Source organism: Anolis sagrei, chromosome 4 (genome assembly GCF_037176765.1).
Source record: "Anolis sagrei isolate rAnoSag1 chromosome 4, rAnoSag1.mat, whole genome shotgun sequence".
In the NCBI taxonomy this organism is placed as follows: Eukaryota; Metazoa; Chordata; class Lepidosauria; order Squamata; family Dactyloidae; genus Anolis; species Anolis sagrei.
Window position 1 is genome coordinate 173061619 of NC_090024.1, and position 20548 is coordinate 173082166.

The 20548-nt window shown below is 42.1% G+C and overlaps 1 protein-coding gene across 3 annotated transcripts in view; it reads left to right on the plus strand.

Annotated features, from left to right (window-relative positions):
* The first annotated feature begins 353 nt into the window (after positions 1-353).
* LRP8 (LDL receptor related protein 8) overlaps positions 354-20548 on the plus strand; it is a 241602-nt gene continuing 221407 nt past the window's right edge. For 2 of the 3 annotated variants that reach the window (XM_060773528.2, XM_067467879.1), the window contains exons 1-2: positions 354-666; positions 1504-1623. In XM_060773528.2, the coding sequence (XP_060629511.2) occupies positions 597-666; positions 1504-1623 (190 nt within the window). In that variant the 5' untranslated portion in view covers positions 354-596. The remainder of the gene's footprint in view (positions 667-1503; positions 1624-20548) is intronic. The other variant, XM_060773529.2, reaches the window with a different exon arrangement.

Consider the following 20548-nt stretch of genomic DNA (forward strand, 5'->3'; position numbering starts at 1 on the left):
GGGAGTTGAAGGTCAAAACATCTGGGGGACCCATTGGTTGAGAACCACTGCTCTAGTGTGATGAGGTCCTTGAACCATTCCTGGCAACAGAGCCCTGATGCCTCAGGGATCCAAAGCCTTGTGCCCAGGCGGTTACACAGTGTAGAGATGCAGTTATAATTCCAGATCGAGGCTTGGAAGGATGGAAGGAGGGAGGGTTTTTTTACCCTGAGTTCTCCCGGTTCAGTGGCCACGTGGTGCGGCTTCCAGGTCAGGCGAAGGAGCTCAGGTCTGGCTTGCTTGCTGCTCGTGTGTGCGCGCGCCTCTCTCTCTGTGTGCGCGCGTCTCTCTCTCTCGTCCACGCGCTCCGAGATCCCGCCCAGTGGGGCGCGTCGCCGTCGTCACCGCCGTGGCTTGAAATGCCCCCACGCCGGCGAGGAGAAGCAGGCAGCCCGCAGTCCCGCTGGCAGAGGTAGAGAGCCGGGGCTGCATGCGCTGGGCCGGCCAGGAGGGGGAGGAAGAGGAGGAGGAAGGAGAGGAGGAGGCAGAAGAAGGCAAAGGAAAGGGCCGATCGCACGCTCTCTCGCTACCCACCCATCCATCCACGAACGCGCACCATGGGCCGGCCGGCTCTGACCCGGCTGCTGCTCTTCCAGCTGCTCCTGCTCAAGCTCCACATCGCCAAAGGTGGGTCCTGGCTCTCGGAAGGGTGGGAGAAGCATTTCCCTTTCCCTTCTCTGTCTCCCCATAACAGAGAGAAAGAGATCCTCCTATTCATAGGCATTCCATAGCTTTCATTTCCCCCAAAAGAGGGGGATTTCCCTTGCCGATCACACCTGCCCATTCATTCCCTTCTCCTTTCCTCTTTTCTCCTTCCCGGGTCATTTAAAATCATCCTAACCATGATAATGGGAGGTCTTTGGTCCCGATGGCACCCCTTTCCCTTCCTCTGAGAAATCCTAACAGCAATAATAAGGTGAATGATGATATTGTGAAGCTTTTGGCCCCGATTGCGCCCCCCCCCCTTCCTCTGAGGAATCCCAACAACAATAATAAGGTGAATGCGAATATTGTGGAGCTTTTGGTCCCGATTGCGCCTCCCTCCCTCCCTTTCCACGGCGAGCAATCCTTCTCCCGGACTTGGCTTGCAATGACCCTTTGTTGTGGTTTTTCCCCCGCCTGCCTCCTTTGCCTTCCTTTCCCCACAAACCCCACCTTAGAAACCCCACCACAAACCCCAGGGCCCTCTCAAAGGGGCCTTTTTGAGGGTGGGAAAGGGCCCTGGGGGGAAAGAGAAGGAGCGGCGAAGGGCTTTGTGCGCTCGGGAAATGTGGCCTAAGAGGCGCGCTCCGGCTTTGCCAGCGGGATCGGAAGCGGATTGTGTGTCTAAATCCTCCCTGTGTTTCTCCCTTCCCCTCCCGCCCTTTCCAAGCCTGTATTGACTCAATCCTTTCCCCTTTTCTCTGTCTCCCTTTATAATGATGATGATGATGATGATGATGATGATGATGGCAATGGTTGAAGGCTCGGCCAAGGAGTGCGAAGAGGACCAGTTCCAGTGCCGGAACGAGCGGTGCATCCCTTCCATCTGGAAATGCGACGAGGATGACGACTGTACGGATAACAGCGACGAAACCGATTGCCGTGAGTAATAAACAATCGGGGGCAGAGAGGGAGGCTTTCAGGCTTCTGTGGGGACCCGTGTTTTGCCGGGAAGGCGTGTTTGTGTGATGCAAGTCGGCCTCTTCTCTCCCCCCCCCCCCCCCGCATCTGTCTCTGTGGCCTGCGCGCCTTTTCTGATTGACTTGAATCCCTGCTTTGTGCCGATCAGGATCGATAGTTTACCCCTTATCCCAAGACTAAGGGAGGCCGTTCAATATTTTCCAACTTTAGCCGGGTTTCAGCATCTCTTGAAGAGTGATTTCCCTAAATACGAGCCCCCTACCCCACCCCGGTTTGGGGAAAAAAAGCCTCTGTCGAAGTTCCCTGTAAGATTCCATCCTTTCCCACTTTTATGAATGAAAGTGCCTCTCCGGCCGGCGACGCTTCTGATTGGCTGGCGGAGCAACGCCAGATGGGTCACATGACGCGCCGGTTTCCTTATAAGAAAGTGCAATGGGGAGGAAGCCTTGGGAGACACACCTTGGACCAGCCCCCTTGCCAGGCCAGCCCCCTTGCCCTTGGCTCAGGAGGAGGAAATGGTGCAAGGCTCCCCACTGACAGGCTAAATTTACTCCCTCTGCGCTATTCTTGCACAGTCATGTTGGGATCCTTTAGGGCCAGGAATGATTAAGCTCTTTACCAACCCACGTCAGCCAGCCGTGATCATCTCCTTGCCAGCCAGTTCTTGCAGGCAAATGCATAAGGTGGAAATCTCTTGGGCTGCAGCCGTGAACATGCCTGCCTAGGAAGTTACCCCACTGAACCTGTTTGAGGGTGCATCCACACTATAGTATTAATACTGCATTAATGTTTTTGATTGGCTTAATGTTTTGGAATTCTGGGGGTTGCAGTTAGGTGAGGCGCTAGCGCTCTTTGGCAGTGAAGACCTTGCAAAACGACCACTCCGCGAAGCTATAGCACTTCAAATGGACTCGATTGATATTTTGAGTCCATTTGAAACTATGACAAAACTACGGTTAAGTGGATCTGTGGTTGGTTAAGCAAACAAACCCAAAGGGTGATTCTCCCAAATGCTTTTTCTTCATCCTGGAAAGAAGTGACAAGTAGAGTGCTGCAGGGTTCTGCCCTGGGCCCAGTCCTGTTCAACCTCTTTATTAATGACTTAGATCAGGGGTCCTCAAACTAAGGCCCCAGGGCTAGATACCGCCCTCCAAGGTCATTTACCCGACCCTCACTCAGGGTCAACCTAAATCTGAAACGACTTGAAAGCACACAACAACAACAATCCTATCTCATCAGTCAAAAGCAGGCCCACATTTCCCATTGAAATACTAATAAGTTTATATTTGTTAAAATTGTTCTTCATTTTAATTGTTGTATTGTTTTTAAGTGTTTTTGCACTACAAATAAGATATGTGCAGTGTGCATAGGAATTCATTCATGCTTTTTAAAAATTATAATCTGGCCCTCCAAAAGTTTGAGGGACTGTGACCTGGCCTTCTGTTTAAAATGTTTGAGGACCCCTGCCTTAGATGAAGGGTTAGAAGGCATGATCATCAAGTTTGCAGACAACACCAACTTGGGAGGGGTAGCCAATACTCCAGGAGACAGGAGCAGAATTAGATTAACAGATTAGAGAGATGGGCCAAAATGAATAAAATGAAGTTTAACAGGGATAAATGCAAGATACTCCACTTAGGCAGAAAAAATGAAATGCAAAGATACAGAATGGGGGGATGCATGGCTCGAGAGCAGTATGTGTGAAAAAAGATCTTGGAGTCCTCATGGACAAGAAGTTAAACATGAGCCAACAATGTGATACAGCAGCTAAAATAGCCAACGGGTTTTTGGCCTACATAAATAGGAGTATAGTGTCTAGATCCAGCGAAGTCATGCTATTCCTCTATTCTGCCTTGGTCAGACCACACCTGGAATACTGTGTCCAATTCTGGACACCACAGTTGAAGGGAGATGTTGACAAGCTGGAAGGTGTCCAAAGGAGGGTGACTAAAATGATAAAGGGTCTGGAGAACAAGCCCTATGAGGAATGGCTTAAAGAGCTGGGCATGTTTAGCCTGTGGAAAAGAAGGCTGAGAGGAGATATGATGGCCATGTATAGATATGTGAGGGGAAGTCATAGGAAGGAGGGAGCAGGCTTGTTTTCTGTTACCCTGAAAACTAGGACGTGGAAAATGGCTTCAGACTACAAGAAAGGAGAATTCACCTGAACACGAGGAATAATTTCCTAATGGTAAGAGCTGTCCAGCAGTAGAACTCTCTGCCCTGGAGTGTGGTGGAGTCTTCTTCTTTGGAGGCTTTTAAACAGAGGCTGGATGGCCATCTGCTAGGGGTGCTTTGAATGCAATTTTCCTGCTTCTTGACAGGAGGATTCTATGGTTCTATGATGCTACATCAGGCCTGGGCAAACTTGGTCCCTCCAGGTGTTTTGGACTTCAAATCCCACAAGTCCTAACAGCCTCGGCCCCTTGCACAACTTTTGAACCGCTGCACATCTTTCACATCTTTTACCAGGGGTAAAGAACAGGTGTTGGCATGGTTGTAAACAAAAAGGTGTGTTTAATCATATGATATGGGAATGTAATAGAGTCCATTCATATTTGGGAGATAGCTTTTGCTGTTCTTTTTAAAATATCTGTCCTTTTCTCAGTTAGTTAGCCCACTCGTGCTTATTTCATACTTGCAATGGCAGACTTTTTTAAATGGATGTTTCATGTACACACTACTTTTGATTTGGAGAAAACATGATCACGTTCAACTTGAATTTCTAGTATTTGTGTGTTCTCATTCGTAAAAAACCTTTCTGTAGCGCGAAAGAGTTTTTGACACAAATGTGTTTGTGTTATGCAAAGGGGAACTGTTATTAAAGTTGTAATTTTAGAGTTTTTTTTAAATACTGGTAGCCAGATTTTGTTCATTTTCATGGTCTCCTCCTTTCTGTTGAAATTGCCCACATGCTTGTGGATTTCAATGGCTTCTCTATGTAGTCTGACATGGTGGTTGTGAGAGTGGTCCAGCATTTCTGTGTTCTCAGATAATATGCTATGTCCAGGTTGGTTCATCAGGTGCTCTGCTATGGCTGACTTCTCTGGTTGAAGTAGTCTGCAGTGCCTTTCATGTTTCTTGATTCGTGTTTGGGCAATGCTGCGTTTGGTGGTCCCTATGTAGACTTGTCCACAGCTGCATGGTATACGGTAGACTCCTGCAGAAGTGAGAGGATCCCTCTTGTCCTTTGCTGAACGTAGCATTTGTTGGATTTTCTTGGTGGGTCTGTAGATAGTTTGTATGTTGTGTTTCCTCATCAGCTTCCCTATGCGGTCAGTGGTTCCCTTGATGTATGGCAGGAACACTTTTCCTCTGTCTTGACTTTGGGGGGCTTTTGGGGAGGGAGTTACAGTGTCCGGGTGTTCTCCCAGGAAGTCCCAGAAGAACATCTGGGCACCCATCCCAGAAAGTGCACGCTTTCTGAGGTGTGTGTAGATGGGTTCCCAGGAAGATCCAAGTTTTTTAAACACAGATGCTCCTGGGATAGCAGCTTGTCTGGAAGGCCCCCAGTTCAAAACTGAAAATGTGGGATTTTATTCAGCTGTGTGGAAGGGGCCCCTGTCATATATTACTGTCTGGTCCAAGTTCGGTTAAGCTACAGCCCTTCACAGTTGGGTGCAGAATGTCTGATACTCTGCAGTTCCAGCAGCCTTAGCATAACCAACGGTGGAAGCTGCACTCCCAACATTTGGAGGACTAAAAGTTGCCCACCTGTGATGTGCTATGAATAATTGGCTTGAAGAGCTAAGTGACTGGGAATTCTACATAAATGTGCTTAGGAATTGACTGTGACTGAACATCATGGTTTGCTGTGGGATTTGAACCCAGATCTTGCAAATCTTAGCCAACTTCTTTGCCATGTATTGCAGTATGTTTTCAGAATGGGCCTATGTTGGGATACCTATTGTGTTGTGTAAGCTTCATGGACCTTTGATACCTGCTAATTTAAGTATTTGAGAAATTACATTATGTATGAATGGCAGAGGAACAAGAGGTAACTGATAGATGGAAGAGGAATGTTATGCTATATTTGACACTGTCTGCCAAACAGTGGTAATGATTTGGCTTTGGTGGTGGAAATAAAAACGTGTGTGTGTGTGTGTTTGAAAATGCATGTTGTTTTAGGGAAATAACTACTGAGTGAAAGCTGTGTTCTAATTTCCTTGGTATTTGTTCCGGTAAACCACAAGTGCTCAGCCTGAGGAACTACTGGGAGATATGAGATACGGAAGAAGTGCTTTCTTGTGCTATTTACTTAATGCTGTGTTTCTTCTCTGTAACTGATCATTGCCACAGTCATTAACACTAGTCCTCATAAGGCCTAGACCTTGGAAATAAAAAAGGGAATAAACCTGTACCACTGTAGGTTGTGGATCACAATCAAATGGTTTTTTATGCTCAAAATCCTTTTTTACACAGACAAGTGAGTTTTACAGAGGAGACTGATTAACTAACTAACTGCTGTTTTAATATAGTAGTTTCATTGAGGGCCACATCAGCCTTATGGTTGCCTTCAAAGGGCTGGTTGTAATTGTAAGACTGTATAAATGCTACTTTGTTGCCCTGGCATTGATAGTCTTGCAGACCACATAAAATGATGTAGTAGACCGGATTTGGCCTGCGGGCCTTGCATTTGACATATGTGCTTTAAAACATATTTTTTGGGCATCTTTGGGGTAGATTTCATAATAGAAATGCCTGCCTGTCCCTTGAAATGGGAAAGAGGATATAGTGCTCTCTGTAAGGAGAGGAAAAACTTAAAACTCTATGATGTACATCATTTGATGTGGTGCAGCCATTGTACTCTATGAAAGCTCTACCATGTGTGGGAGTTATCCTTTGTAGTTCTCACATAGTAATGCATATCACAGTATAGAGTAGGCATGAGCAAACTTCAGCCTTCCATGTTATTATTATCATTATCATAATAATAATTATTATTATATTTATTTATACCCTGCTTTATATCTCTCCAGGGAGACTCAAAACAACTTCAAATAAACATCAGCATACAATTTAAAATATAGTAAAAGTTTCCCTTCAACATTAAGTCTATTTAAGTCCGACTCTGGGGGTTGTTGCTTGTCCCAATTTCTAAGCCAAAGAGCCGGAGTTGTCCGTAGATGCCTCCTAGGGCATGTGGCCAGCATGATTGCATAGTGTGCCATTACCTTCCCGCTGAAGCAGTACCTATTGATCTACTCACATTTGCATGTTTTCAAGCTGCTAGGTTGGCAGAAGCTGGGCCTAACAGCAGGAGCTCACCCCGACCCGCGGATCCAAACTTCCAACCTTCTGTTCAGTAAGTTCTGTAGCTTAGCGGTTTAATCCACTGTGCCACCACAGCTCTTACTTTAAAATATACAAATATGCAAACTTAAAGCAGGATTGAATATAAACAGTACCAAAAATGTTTTGGAGTTCAACTCCCAGAAATTGTGGGAGTCCAAAACACCTGGAGGGCCAAACCTTGCCCATGCTTGCTATAAAAATAACTGGTTTTCGAGCATCAGAAGGGAGGAGTGTGTGTGTTTTCTTATAACTTGGAAGACATTGATTTAGAAAATTGATTAATTAAAGCACATGACCCTTCAATCACACCAGGGGAGACATCTTCATGCTCTCTTTTGATGTCATAGACTGTAAATCCCATAATAACTAATTATTGGCCATGCTTCTCTGGCTGTTGATAATTGGAGTACAAAACATTTGAGGACACAAAGCACACCACTGGCATAGACTGTTTGTACTTAGTTTATACTAATACTGGGCAAAATCAGCTTCCAGCTGTTAAATCTCCCATTTGTTCTCTGTCTCCAATCCCTGATTTGTCCTGGCGAAAATGGGCTCACACCATGTCTCCTATATGAGGATTTTAATAGTGTTATATCTAGGTTGTATAACACTTGCTATTAGGCAGCACAGGCTGAAATAAGACACCGAGGTTGTTATGCTTCAGCAGAAGGTTCAAACTGTCTTTACAGAAAAATGAAGCCGGGCGGGGGTGGAGGTGGCACAATGGGTTAAAGTGTTACGCTGCTGAGTTTGCTAACCTGAAGGTTAGCAGTTTGAATCCACAAAACGGTGAGCTCCCACTGTCATCTCCAGCTCCTGCCAACCTGGCAGTCTGAAAACGTACAAATGTGAGTAGATCAATAGGTACTGCCTTGGTAGGAAGGTAAAAAGGCTCCCCACAAAGTCATGCTAGCTAAATGACCAGGAGGTGTCTACGGATAACGCAGGCTGTTCAGCTTGGAAATGGAGATGAGCACCTCCCCTAGAGCCAGAGATGAACACTGCCTCCAGAGCTGGAAATGAAAGGGGAAGCCTTTGTCTGTGTATTTGTGTTTCATTGTGTTTCAAAGCCATTGAATGTTTGCCTGTATCTGTATATATGCCAGAATCTGCTTTGACTCCTTTCGTGGAGATAGGGCGGAATACAAATAAAGTGTTGTTGCTTTATTATTATTGTTATTATTATAACTGCCATGGACTCTGTGTATTTGTCCAGCATACAAAGCATAGGGCTCCTTGAACATGGAAGCCAAAATTATAATAGGCAAGGGTAGATGTTGGTCTTTAAATTTCATATCCCATGCTGTCATTCTTCATAAGTGACTAATGTGTTAAAAAAGACGTTATTCGTTGAGCTGATGTTGCCATTCAAAGAATCATACCAGCCGTTTTATGGTTGTTGGAAGTTTCTGACGTGGCATCTTGCCTTGATAAACTGGTTTTGAAATTTACAAGTTCCAAAGAAGCTGAAATGGATTAAGTTAGATGTTCAATGAAAAATCTGTAGTGCTGCTGGCCTGGTATTGACCCCTTTCCATACGTCAGTGCACTACTAGGTGTGTGTGTGTGTTTGCTTGTTAAATATTTGCTCAACCCAATTTGACTATAGAATGGGATGCGAGAATTCATTTCTATGATAATCGAGAGCATGGATAATATGAGTGAAATTTGCATACATTTGTACTAACTGAGCCCCGTGATTGGCTGTAGAGGTCCCATTGACAGTCCACTATCAAGACTAATTAAGTTATCCAGTACAAGAGACAATGCGTTTTCAACAGTGGTCCCCCTTTCTTTTGCAGTCCTTTTTTCTGCTTTGCTTTTAATTGATGATGCTGGCCTGGATTCTTAAACACTTGCCACTTTTATCTTTTGTTGTAGTCAACCATTTAATCTGTTTTTGAGTAGATTCATCTGGTTCATCTATGCTAGTGTTTTAATGTGTGTTATACTTAAAACCATTTAATGTTTTTGATCCATGTTGAGTGGTTTTGTTTGCTCTGGAAGATGGCATAAAAGCACCTAATGAATAAACCCACCCACTTCTCACAATGTATATTCATTGTGATCCACTTCTTTACATAAGCTTACTACTTAGTTCAGTCCTCTTTTTGGAACCAGGTTCAGTAAAAAGTCTTATAATGGCAAAGACATGATGGAGCATGAAATAGATTTTTTTGCCTTCTCTATTTATCATAAAAATTGATCCAACCTCCTGTGCAATCCTTGCTTTATAGCAAGTTGGGCAAGCATATGTTTAATATTTATTTCTTTAAAAATATTTAAATCTACCTTCAGGGTACTTGTGAAAGCTACCACTGATCTCACCAAAAGCAGGATAGCTATATGGTTACTTGGCTATTCTAGTTATGTTGCTGTAGCTGGTATTTTAAAACAAAATGCAATTTAAAATGCTGCCTTTTGTAGTTTTGTTGGAAATAGCAACCTTCTTCAAGTCTCCACTAGTTATTTGTTATGTATATCATTCACATTGCTCACTGTATTGTGTATGTGTGAATTGGTTTGCAGTTTTCCTTAACTCTTTTGTTGTGGGAGGAGCTGCAGACTATGTGATCACACCTGGGATTGTTAAGGACTCAGGGCACATCCAGACAGCCTCTTTAATGCAGGAGTTCCCACAATTTAAAGGGGGCCATCCAGATGATGTCCTAGACAAACACGAATTAATTCACCACAAACAAGGGAAACCCTGGTTTGTGGTGAATTAATTTGTTAGTGGATTTATTCCATGTCTTCTTGGAAGGTGCGGGATAAACCCACTACTTCCGCTGTCTGGACTGCTCCCTCGAAAGTTCTGGGCTTCTTGGGGTGGGTGGGTAGTCCAGACAGTAGTCCTATGGTTTTCTGGGTGAAATTAGCCGTGAGGATACCAACCTCCTCCCCCAAACCCCCTATAACCGCTTTTAAAAGTAAAAGTAAATAACTTACCCAGCCTCCATTAGAATGGTGCTGAAGCTCTCCAGGTGTGGAGAAATGATGCGCCAGGAGAAAGGGGGGCAGAAGTGATTTTCCTCCCCCCCTTCTCCTGGCACATCATTTCTACATGGCATGAGAGCTCCAGCATCACTCTAATGGAGGCCAGGTAAGTTCTTTTACTTTTAAAGGAGGTTTTGGGGACTATTGATTGTATTTATTTATTTACTTTGCTTGTATACCGCAGTTTCTCAGCCCGTAGGCGACTCAACACGGTTCACAGCAAGAGCAAAAAGTCAATCCAACAACATACAAAATTTAAAAAACCATTAACAACATAGTATACATGGTAATAACACATCAATACCAACACATTAACAAATCATGATCCAAATTCATCGTCCATAGTTCCGTTCCTATATTCCTATATCCTATATTCCTGTATCCACATGGGGAAACTACTTCAAATCTTATTTGTTACTGGACTAATAAGCAAAGTACCTGTATGCTGAATAGATGAAGTTTGTGAGTAAGCCAACTATGTTACTTTTAAAGAAGTCTGCTTATTTTTGTCTTTTGAGAGCATGATTTAAAGGCAAATCTATTTTAAGAGTAGATGTTTTTGGGCAACTAAAAGAACACTTCTGAAACTCGGCTATATACTTATATACATGTTTTGTGCATTGGCATTTCTATTTTCCTAACAGTTCAAAGACATACCTAGGTAGTACATCAGTTTAACAGCTGAGAAACCTAATTGCCTTGCATGAATGCCATTTTTCCAAAAGTTATGACTCTGACAGGTCATCCTTTTTACCAAGAGTTGATAGCATCATTTTTCAAAAGGTTATGACTTCTAACAAGGCCATGCCTTTCTAAAGATCATAAAATCTCCATAGGCTATGGAGATTTCCATTTTCCAAAAGTTTAGTCTGTGCTGTATCCAAGAGCAGTCCCTCGAAATCTTATTTCTTTTCCTCTTTCTTTTTATGAAATTGCGTCTTTACTTTTCCTAAATGTATCTTCTAATTGGTTTCTGTTCCTTGTAACTTGAGGCCTCTGTTGTTTGGAAACCTGACTGTCAAACTTGGTCAGGATATGAACATACTTTGAAAAGATAGCTTTCTGGGTTTGGAGAAATGAAAATGGACCAGAACTTCCAGATTTACTGTTACTGTTTTTTTTTTAAGATTCAGCACAGGAGGTAAAGGTTAATTGGTACCTAACTAATAAACTGCAAATTGCTTAGGAGAGGCTAATTATTACCCCCAAGCAGCTTTAAAGTCTACTGTTTATGTCTCCTTGCTTGGAGCAAGCCACAAGTGAGCATTTAACACCCTTAGCTGCTAAGAAAAACATTGAATGTTCACTTACTGCACTTACCTTTATTTGCAGAAATGATAGCTGAAATAAAAACAATCAGCTTATAAAATACATGTTATAGGTGTAACGGCATATTTCCCAGTTACAATATACCATATTCTATTTTAAAGAGTGCAATGGAAAATATATACCTGTTCAGAGGAGGGGGAAATGTGTTACTGACTTGGTTGTGCCTTCCATGCTTTTTATAAGCAGTTTTCTTTGGATCGACTTTTATTTCTCCTGCACTGCTTGTTGACTACTCCAAAGCTTGTTCTGTGTTAAAGTAATGTTAGATTTAAGGGGGTCCTTTCAGTAACCAAGGGCCCTTTCAGACAGGCCCTATATGCCAGGATCTGATCCCAGGTTTTCTGTTGATACCAGATTATCTGGCAGTGCAGACTCATATAATCCAGTTTAAAGCAGAAAACTTGGGATCATATCCTGGGATATAGGGCCTTTCTGGAAGGGCCCCAAGGTCCCTTCCACAAAGCTGTATAAAATCCACATTGAACTGAATTACATGGCAGTGTAGACTTAGATAACTCAGTTCAAAGCAGATGTTGTGTGTGATCTGCCTTGATATTCTGGGTTATATAGCTGTGTGGAAGGGGCCCAACTCATAGGCAGTCTTCCTTAACACAATTTTATCTCCTCTTCTATATTTATTGATAGCAGCTTGAAATGCGGGTCAGAGATTGGAAAGTTTCTTTTTTGGACAGCAAATTCCAGAATCCCCCAAATAACATGGCCACTGCAGTCTACACAAGTATTTATTTGAAAATTCTGGCTTGGATAATATAGACACTGGCTGGATCTACAACACCATTAATGCAGTTTGAATTGCATTATATTGTCAGTGTAGACACATATTATGCAGTTGAATAAACTGCATTATTTGGCCATGTAGATCCAGCCAAAGTTACTAAATACAAGACTTGGATGTAGTGATTCACAAAGGATGCATTTACCTGCTTCTAATTAGTTTGGGGAAGGAATATAGGTATTACATTTTATATTACAGTTTACATCTAAAATGTACAGTATGAACTTCTGTATCTGCTGGAACAGGTTCCAAGATCTCAGCATAGATGAAAGCAAACCCTAGATATATTTTGTCTATACTTGGGCCAGAAGCATGACAGAGTTGAACTGGAAGACCTAGAGAGGCTCCCAAGCACTTTCAAAGGGTAGTACTGGAATGTAATGAGTAGGAATGACGCTGCATTTTGCTGTAATGAAAAATAAAATGAGCATGACAATAAGTTACTTTTCCAATAATGAAGTGAGTAGTGATAGTGGGCTTCTTTTCAAACATTGCAATGGATAAGATGAACAAATTATTTTTGGAAACTAATTATCCCTGCTCTGAATGTAGTGTAGAATGGTTGATCAAATAGGGACACAAGGCATAAAATTGTGTTTTCTTAATGAAAAGATTCTTTTTAGCATGTAAACATTTCTTGCGTTCCAGAAAAACTAATCAGAGCAGATTTGACGTGGAAGGGGACTCCTACAATTGACTAGTTTGTTTTAAAAAAGCAAACTAGTTCTAATCCTGTCTGACTTTAGAAGTTTAACCATGTCAGCCCTGGTTCATACTTAAATGAGAGACCATAACAAATACCAGTTGCTATAGATGATGGGCCATTCCACACAGCCATATAACTCAGAATATTAAGATTATCTATCCACAATATCTGATTTGAACTGGATTATCTGAATCCACACTGCCATATAATCCAGTTCAATGTGGATTTTATATAGCTGTGTAGAAGGGACCTATATTTCAGAGGAAAAAGCTGGGAAAACCACCTCTGAGTATTCCTTGTCTAATAAAACCCTATGAAATACACGAGGTCTCCATAAATTGACAAGTTGATTGGTGACTTAAAGTTGCATACATACACACATTGCTAGGGGATAGCTCCAGTACACTTGATATCTCAGTTCCCTTCTACACTGCCATATAATCCAGTTCAAAGCAGATAATCTGGATTTTATATGGCAGTGTAGAAGGGGCCTCAGACTAGAATCTTACATCCAGTTTAACTGTGTAATGTGTTATTCTGCCAGTTGCTGATTGTGTACACTGCTGCTGTTGAACCTATTATTGATGTTGTTGTTTTTTTGCCAAATTTGTTTGAAGGAAGGGATTGCCTTTGCTCCCTTCTGAGGCTGAGAGAGTGTGATTTGCCTTAGGTCACCCAGTGAGTTTCAATGGCTGACTGGAGGGGGGTGGGAAATACACGCACCAGAGTCATAGTCCATCATACAAACCATTATGCCATTGGCTAAAACTCCTAGAGTTCTGTTTTAGGCAAGGTAGGCTAATAACTGTGGAGAAAGAAGAATTCTGTGCTCTTGCATGACAATGAAATAAAATAATAATGATGATAATCTTTATTTATACCCCGCCACCATCTCCCTGAAGGAGGCACGGGCCGGCTAACATGAGGCCAAGCCCAGAATTACAGTACAATAAAATAAAATACAAACAGGAAATAATAACATCAAAATAAAATACATAAAAGAACAGATAATGAAATAAACAGATGCAAAACAACGTGATGAAGAAATAAAATAAAAACATGATGGGCAGGCCAAATGCGCAGAATATGATTGATAAAACCCTGGTTGAGATAAGTAAATGGAGAAGTATATGCCTGTGGGGGAGCTCAGAAGGAACAACCAATGGGATTGAGCCATTAAAGACAAGGAAAAGTGCGTCATGAGGACAGAACTATAGTTGGGGCGGACATGATATGGGGATATGTGTTCACTCGTCAAAGACACACTGGAAGAGCCAGGTTTTTAGGTCTTTCTTAAAGGCTGACAGGGTGGCGGCTTGCCTAATCTTACTAGGTAGCAAGTTCCAAAGCCGAGGGGCCACAACGGAGAAGGTTCTCTCCCTTGTCTCCACAAGTCACACTTGTGATGGAGGCGGGAGCGAGAGGAGGGCCTCCCCCGAGGATCAAAGAGATCATGCAGGATTGTAAAAGGAAATGCAGTTCTTCCTGTGTAATTCCTTCCTTCCTTTTACTCTTGTGGTCCATCTGTTTTGCTGAACAGTTGCCATATTGTGACTTGGATCCTGGGAGTCTCTTATGGATCCATACTCTTCCTTCACCTTTTCCCACAGTTCAACATTTTAAATCAACATTACTGTGACTGATTATTACTTCTAAACTGGTATAACTGGAATTGACATCTTAGCCATGGACAACTAAACTAGATTCAGTCTTTAATTCAGTCTCTCAATACAGTGATTGGGAAGCTATTCAGCTGTTACACAAAGGAATTGCTCAAAGCTTTGGTTCTTGGTGTGTTGTCAGTTGTGCGACTATGGGACCTGATGTAACTATGCTGGCCTATATTTGTGCTAAAAGGGTATAAGATCTTGGCCTAGATATCACTATCGCAGAAGACATTTTTATGTTTTTGTTGTAGAGATGAATAGCAGTTTGTTAGTGAAAATGTCATTTAATGATCTCTTCTCTTGAACCTAGAGCACCAAAAAGGATGTGATAAACCTACTTTCTGTGGCTGTGAAGGTTTCTAGGCATAACATATATCAACTGTGGGATAATCCCTGGGAAAAAAACAAGAGCAAAGACATAGTTGACTAGACATATCTGGATGTTATTTTGCGAATTCTGTTCTTATCTCTCATCCTTGCTCATTTCATTAGGGTATTTTGTTTTTTGTTCTTGTCCTGTTTCCTGCAACAAACTAAGGCCTTTATCCCAGAAGCACCTGTGTTAAAAAAAGCGGATGTTTCTGGGGGTCTGTCCATACTCACCCAAGAAAGTGTGGGCTTTCTGGAGTGGGTTTCCAGGACTAGCCCCAGGGAATGTATGGAGGCCCTACTTCCCATCCCCAAGCCCCCAGACCTCTTAAAACACTAATAAAAACTTATGTGACTACCATTAGAAGCCTTGGCCAGCTCTCCCAGCGCGTAGAAATGACGTGCCAGAAGAGCGGGGAGGTGGGGCGATTTCCCCCCCTTCTCCTCTATCAAATTAATTTGCTACAAACCAGGAAAACCCAAATTAATTTGGGACTTTCCAGAACGTTGTCTGGACAGCTCCTCCTTTATTGCAGTAGTTCCCGCAATAAAGGTACTGTCTGGACGGACCCTAAAAAACTTCCAAAAATATAGTAGAAGTGATGGAATTTCATCAGTATTTTCCTGGAGTAACTGGGATAGATGTATTTCTTGTATGGGTTCAATATTAAGACTCAATAATGGCTATATAATGGTTTAGGTGAAAACATTTAGCTTCTAGTGATTTTGATGTTCAGTTGTGTATTTTATGCTTACATTGTGTTGTTCTCCTTATCTGTGTTTCAGTGTGTGGGTTTACTACTTTGCAGTTAACAGACTCATCTTGTCAAAAAGATAGTATCTGGAATAAGGCCTCTTTAGCAGAATTTAATGGATGCCTTCAGTTTGGTTTTGTTGAATTGAGCTTTGGTATAATTGTACTACAATCATCTCTCCACATTCACTGGGATTAGGGACACAGAAAGTGAAAAATGATAAATAAAGGAATTGGGTTTTTTTACCTGAGAGAACACCTCTCTAAGAATTTCTTTGTCTTCCAGCATGACACTATAATCTACTTCTGTTGAAAGCTGGCCATAGAATAGATTCCTCTGTGGTTGACTTTTGCTGGAAACAAACCATAGAATCTCCCTGGATGACTCAGATATTCCCAGAGAGGTGTTCTCTATAAAAAAAGTCCTCCAGGATTGCTGTTGTAGGACCTAGAGAATGTTTTCCAGAGAGTCACACTGGAGTACCAAGGGATTCCTACATTTTAATCAAATCCACAAAAGAAGGTTTAATCCTTATCACTTGATGGTCTGAGTCTGGATCATATATCCACTATTTGCCAATAATTAAGAAAGTGTCTTACACTTTGATCTTAACACAAGATCTCTAGCCCATGTCTTGTTGAAGGCTTACATTGCCGGAATCACTGGATTGCTGTGAGTTTTTTGGGCTGTATGGCCATGTTCCAGTAGCATTCCCTCTTGACATTTTGCCTACATCTGTGGCTGGCATCCTCTGATGTTTGTTCAGAGGTCTGTTGGAAATGAGGCAAGTGGAGTTTATATATATCTGTGGAATGTCCAGAGTGGGCGAAAGAACCTTTGTCTGTTGGAGCTAGTGTGAATGTTACAGTTAGCAAGCTTGAATAGCATTTAGTAGTCTTGCAGCTGCAAAGTCAATCAGTGAGGTAGCCTGGCTATTATTGCCTACAGGCATCTTTTTGGGAGATGTGAACTGGCACTTGATTATTAGCTGTCTGGAATTTCCCTGTTTCTGAGTGATGTTCTTTATTTACTGTCTTGATTCTGATGTGTTGTTTTTTTAAAAAATACTGGTAACCAGATTTTGTTCACTTTCATTGTTTCCTCCCTGCTACAGCTGACTTCTCTGGCTGAGTTAGTCTGCAGTGCCTTTTGTGTTGGATGCTGTGTTTGGCGGTCCCTATGTAGACTTGTCCATAGCTGCATGGTATACAGTAGACTCCTGCAGTGGTTAACCTATGCTTTGTTAAACAGTATAATTCTCTGTAGTTTAAGACATGGAATGGCTGCACCAAGGTGTTCACCTGATTGTTGACCAAATTAAAATAGGTTCTTGTGGGTTTTTTCGGGCTATAGAGCCATGTTCTAGAGGCATTTCTCCTGATGTTTCGCCTGCATCTATGGCAAGCATCCTCAGAGGTAGAGGTCTGTTGGAATTAGGACAATGGGTTTATATATATCTGTGGAATGGCTGGGGTGGGGCAAGGAGCTCTTCCCTGCTGCAGTTAGGTGTGAATGTTCTGCTGATCACCTTCATTAGCATTTGAAGGCCTGCCTGCGCCTGGGAAAATCTGCTGCTGGGAGGTGTTAATCTGTGCCTGGTTTTTTCCTCTCTGTTGTTTAGCTGTTATAATTTTAGAGTTTTTTAATACTGGTAGCCAGATTTTGTTCATTTTCATGGTCTCTTCCTTTCTGTTGAAATTGTCCACATGCTTGTGGATTTCAATGGCTTCTCTGTGTAGTCTGACATGGTGGTTGTTGGTGTGGTCCAGCATTTCTGTGTTCTCAAATAATATGCTGTGTCCAGGCTGGTTCATCAGGTGCTCTGCTATGGCTGACTTCTCTGGTTGAAGGAGTCTGCAGTGCCTTTCATGTTCCTTGATGCGTGTCTGGGCGCTGCGTTTGGTGGTCCCTATGTAGACTTGTCCACAGCTGCATGGTATGCGGTAGACTCCTGCAGAGGTGAGAGGATCCCTCTTGTCCTTTGCTGAACGTAGTATTTGTTGGATTTTCTTGGTGGCTTTGTAGATTGTTTGTATGTTGTGTTTCCTCATCAGCTTCCCTATGCGGTCAGTGGTTCCCTTGATGTATGGCAGGAACACTTTTCCTCTGGGTGGATCTTCGTCTTTACTCTCGTGGCTTGTTCTTGGTCTTGCAGCCCTTCTGATGTCTGAGGTGGAGTATGAGGTGAGTACCACTGACCGCATAGGGAAGCTGATGAGGAAACACAACATACAAACAATCTACAAACCCACCAAGAAAATCCAACAAATGCTACGTTCAGCAAAGGCCATAGATGCAGGCGAAACGTCAGGAGAAATGCCTCTAGAACATGGCTCTATAGCCCGAAAAAACCCACAAGAACCTAGTGATTCCAGCCATGAAAGCCTTCGACAATACATCAAATTAAAATAATTTAAGACGTTGCCTGTTGGATTAGATTAGGTTTCTCCAACGTGTTATTTCTAACCAGCATAGCCATGGTTGGGGGAAGAGTAGATTAGATCACAGTCCATCTAATCCCAGAATTCTGTTTCCGGGAGTGATCAGCAAGACCCTTTGGGGGGATTTAAAAGCTGCTCATAGTGGGAGCAGCCCTCCCATCTTTGCTCCAGCATCTGGCATTTACTGACGGTAGTTCATTAGCGCCAGTGTACTGGATCTGGTTTATTGTGATGCATATGTGTGCTTTGATTCCAGAATTGACAAGAGATGGCTGTGTTGGCAAGCATTTGCAACAAAAGGCCTTAATTACTGCTGATGTCATGTCCCAGAGATGCTAACTCATGAATACGGTAGTTACCACCATTGGTGGATGTATAAAATATCCACTGCTTGCTGATGCATAAAATATTACTGTGCCTTAGTACAAACAATAAGAGAGAAATTACATTGGTTCATATAACTTTGCGTTGTATGGATTGGCCCTGCATGACCGTTTTGTTTCCTGTACACCTGTAAAAATGCTTGGATGGTGGTTTTAATAAAGAAAATTAATGCAGGGAAAGATTATTGTCTCAAAGAGAGACCTACAGTCTGTCCAGGGGAATATCATACAGCTACAAAACAACCTGGGAAGAGGTGGGTAGAATTTGCATAGGTAGAAACATATCGAGACTATAGATAGGAGTTGGTAAATATAGATAGTATTATAAGCCTTCCTAAATCCCATTTTGGGAGATATGTAGAGTATTAATCAAATACATAAATGCTTTATTTTTCATTCTTTGACTTATAACCTGGATGGCTCTCTGGCCATAGAGTGAGGGTAGGAATGGGAATCATGCAACCTTGCAGATGTTGCTGAAATGAAGTCCCATCATTCCTCACTATTGAATATACTGGGTAAGGAGGTTTTAGTTCGATAGCCTCTGGAAGGCCACCCATTTTTGTAGTCGGGGAAAAATATACATTCAAGACTAGTAAAGTGACCTCACTACCTCTGAGGATGCTTGCCATAGATGCAGGCAAAACATCAGGAGAGAATGCCTCTAGAACATAGCCATATAGCCCGAAAAAACCTACAACAACCCAGTGATTCTGGCCATGAAAGCCTTCAACAATACAAAGTACTGAATATCAAAATATTTTTCTCTCCATCAGATTGTGTTCATTATTGCAGAAGATGAAAGTCATAAACCGTAATTGACAATTTGTACTGAGAGCATATCAATCAATAAAGAATTCCAACAAAGAAAATGAGTTGCTGTTTGTGGATTTGGCTACAGATCATGGGATTGTCTGCTATTCATTGATGGAATGTTACTTAATGTTTTTGCGATACTGTAGCATATGTCAACAAAACACTTTCGAATTTTACTTTTTAAAATAAAGAGTGGTAAAGCTTTGCAACGAAATGGGATGAATTACAGGCAAGCACCAGGTTGTAGAATGTGTGTCTCAAAAGAGATGACATGAATAAATTCTGTGGAAGTGCTTAAAATAATGAATTGTGTTTCATATGATTTTGGCTTAAAAGTGGATGCCATTTTTTTCTTTCCTTTTTTCCGCTCACAGCCTTTGAATCTGAATAGAATTCCTCCCACTTCTTTTGGAGACTGGCAAATATTGATTCCTTTATCTCTTAGCCTTAAGACAAAAGGGAGACCAGCTCCATTTGACTTTCCTCTCTTTTTTGATCACCTCCCTCATTAGGGATGTTGGCAGGAGTGCAACAGGCCAGTTGGCAGGAGTCCCTGAAGCCACCTATATTATTTCAAGGAGCCTAGAGGATTCTGTTGGGGAGGCAGGAATATGCATGATCGTTTCTCCACACTCATGCTTTCATTTGTATTAGTCTCCTGGCTATTTATTGATTGCAAACAATCTTTATTTTATTTCTTCAAAAACGTAATTGCATGTTAGTTTTACTACTCTTGGTGTGGATCTAGTTTAAGAATTTTTTGGTTTCATGAAGAATGAAAGTTTTGAGTCTTACTTGCAGAGGTTTCAGGTGCAGAGAAAACATCAACAATGAAAATGGAAATACTATATATACACAAGTATAGGCCTAGTTTTTCAGCCCTTTTTTCAGGCTGAAAAAGTCCCCCTCGGCTTATACTCGAGTCAAAGTTATTTATTATTTTATTCTGTTATTATGTTACTGACACAAAAACACAGTATGTCACAGCAAATGAGATATATATGCTGGATTTCGTATCACAAAATCACAAGTCAAACACTTCCCAAGCATTTTGTACAGCCCCCTTATCTGTGGATTTTATATCCATGATTTCATTTATCTGTGCTACAGAAAAATCCCTCTCATAAGTGCTTGTGGGCCTCTCTAGGTCAATATTGTTGTACTTCCAGCCCACAAATAATCAAAACATAACTATCTGCTATTCCAGGAATTCATGTGTGTGTGTATGTGTCTTCCTCTATGAGCACCCTGGGTCTTGCGTGTTATGTCCTCTTCATCCTCAATTCTTCCATGGCTTTCAAGGATGCTGTAGTTTGATCAAAACATTAA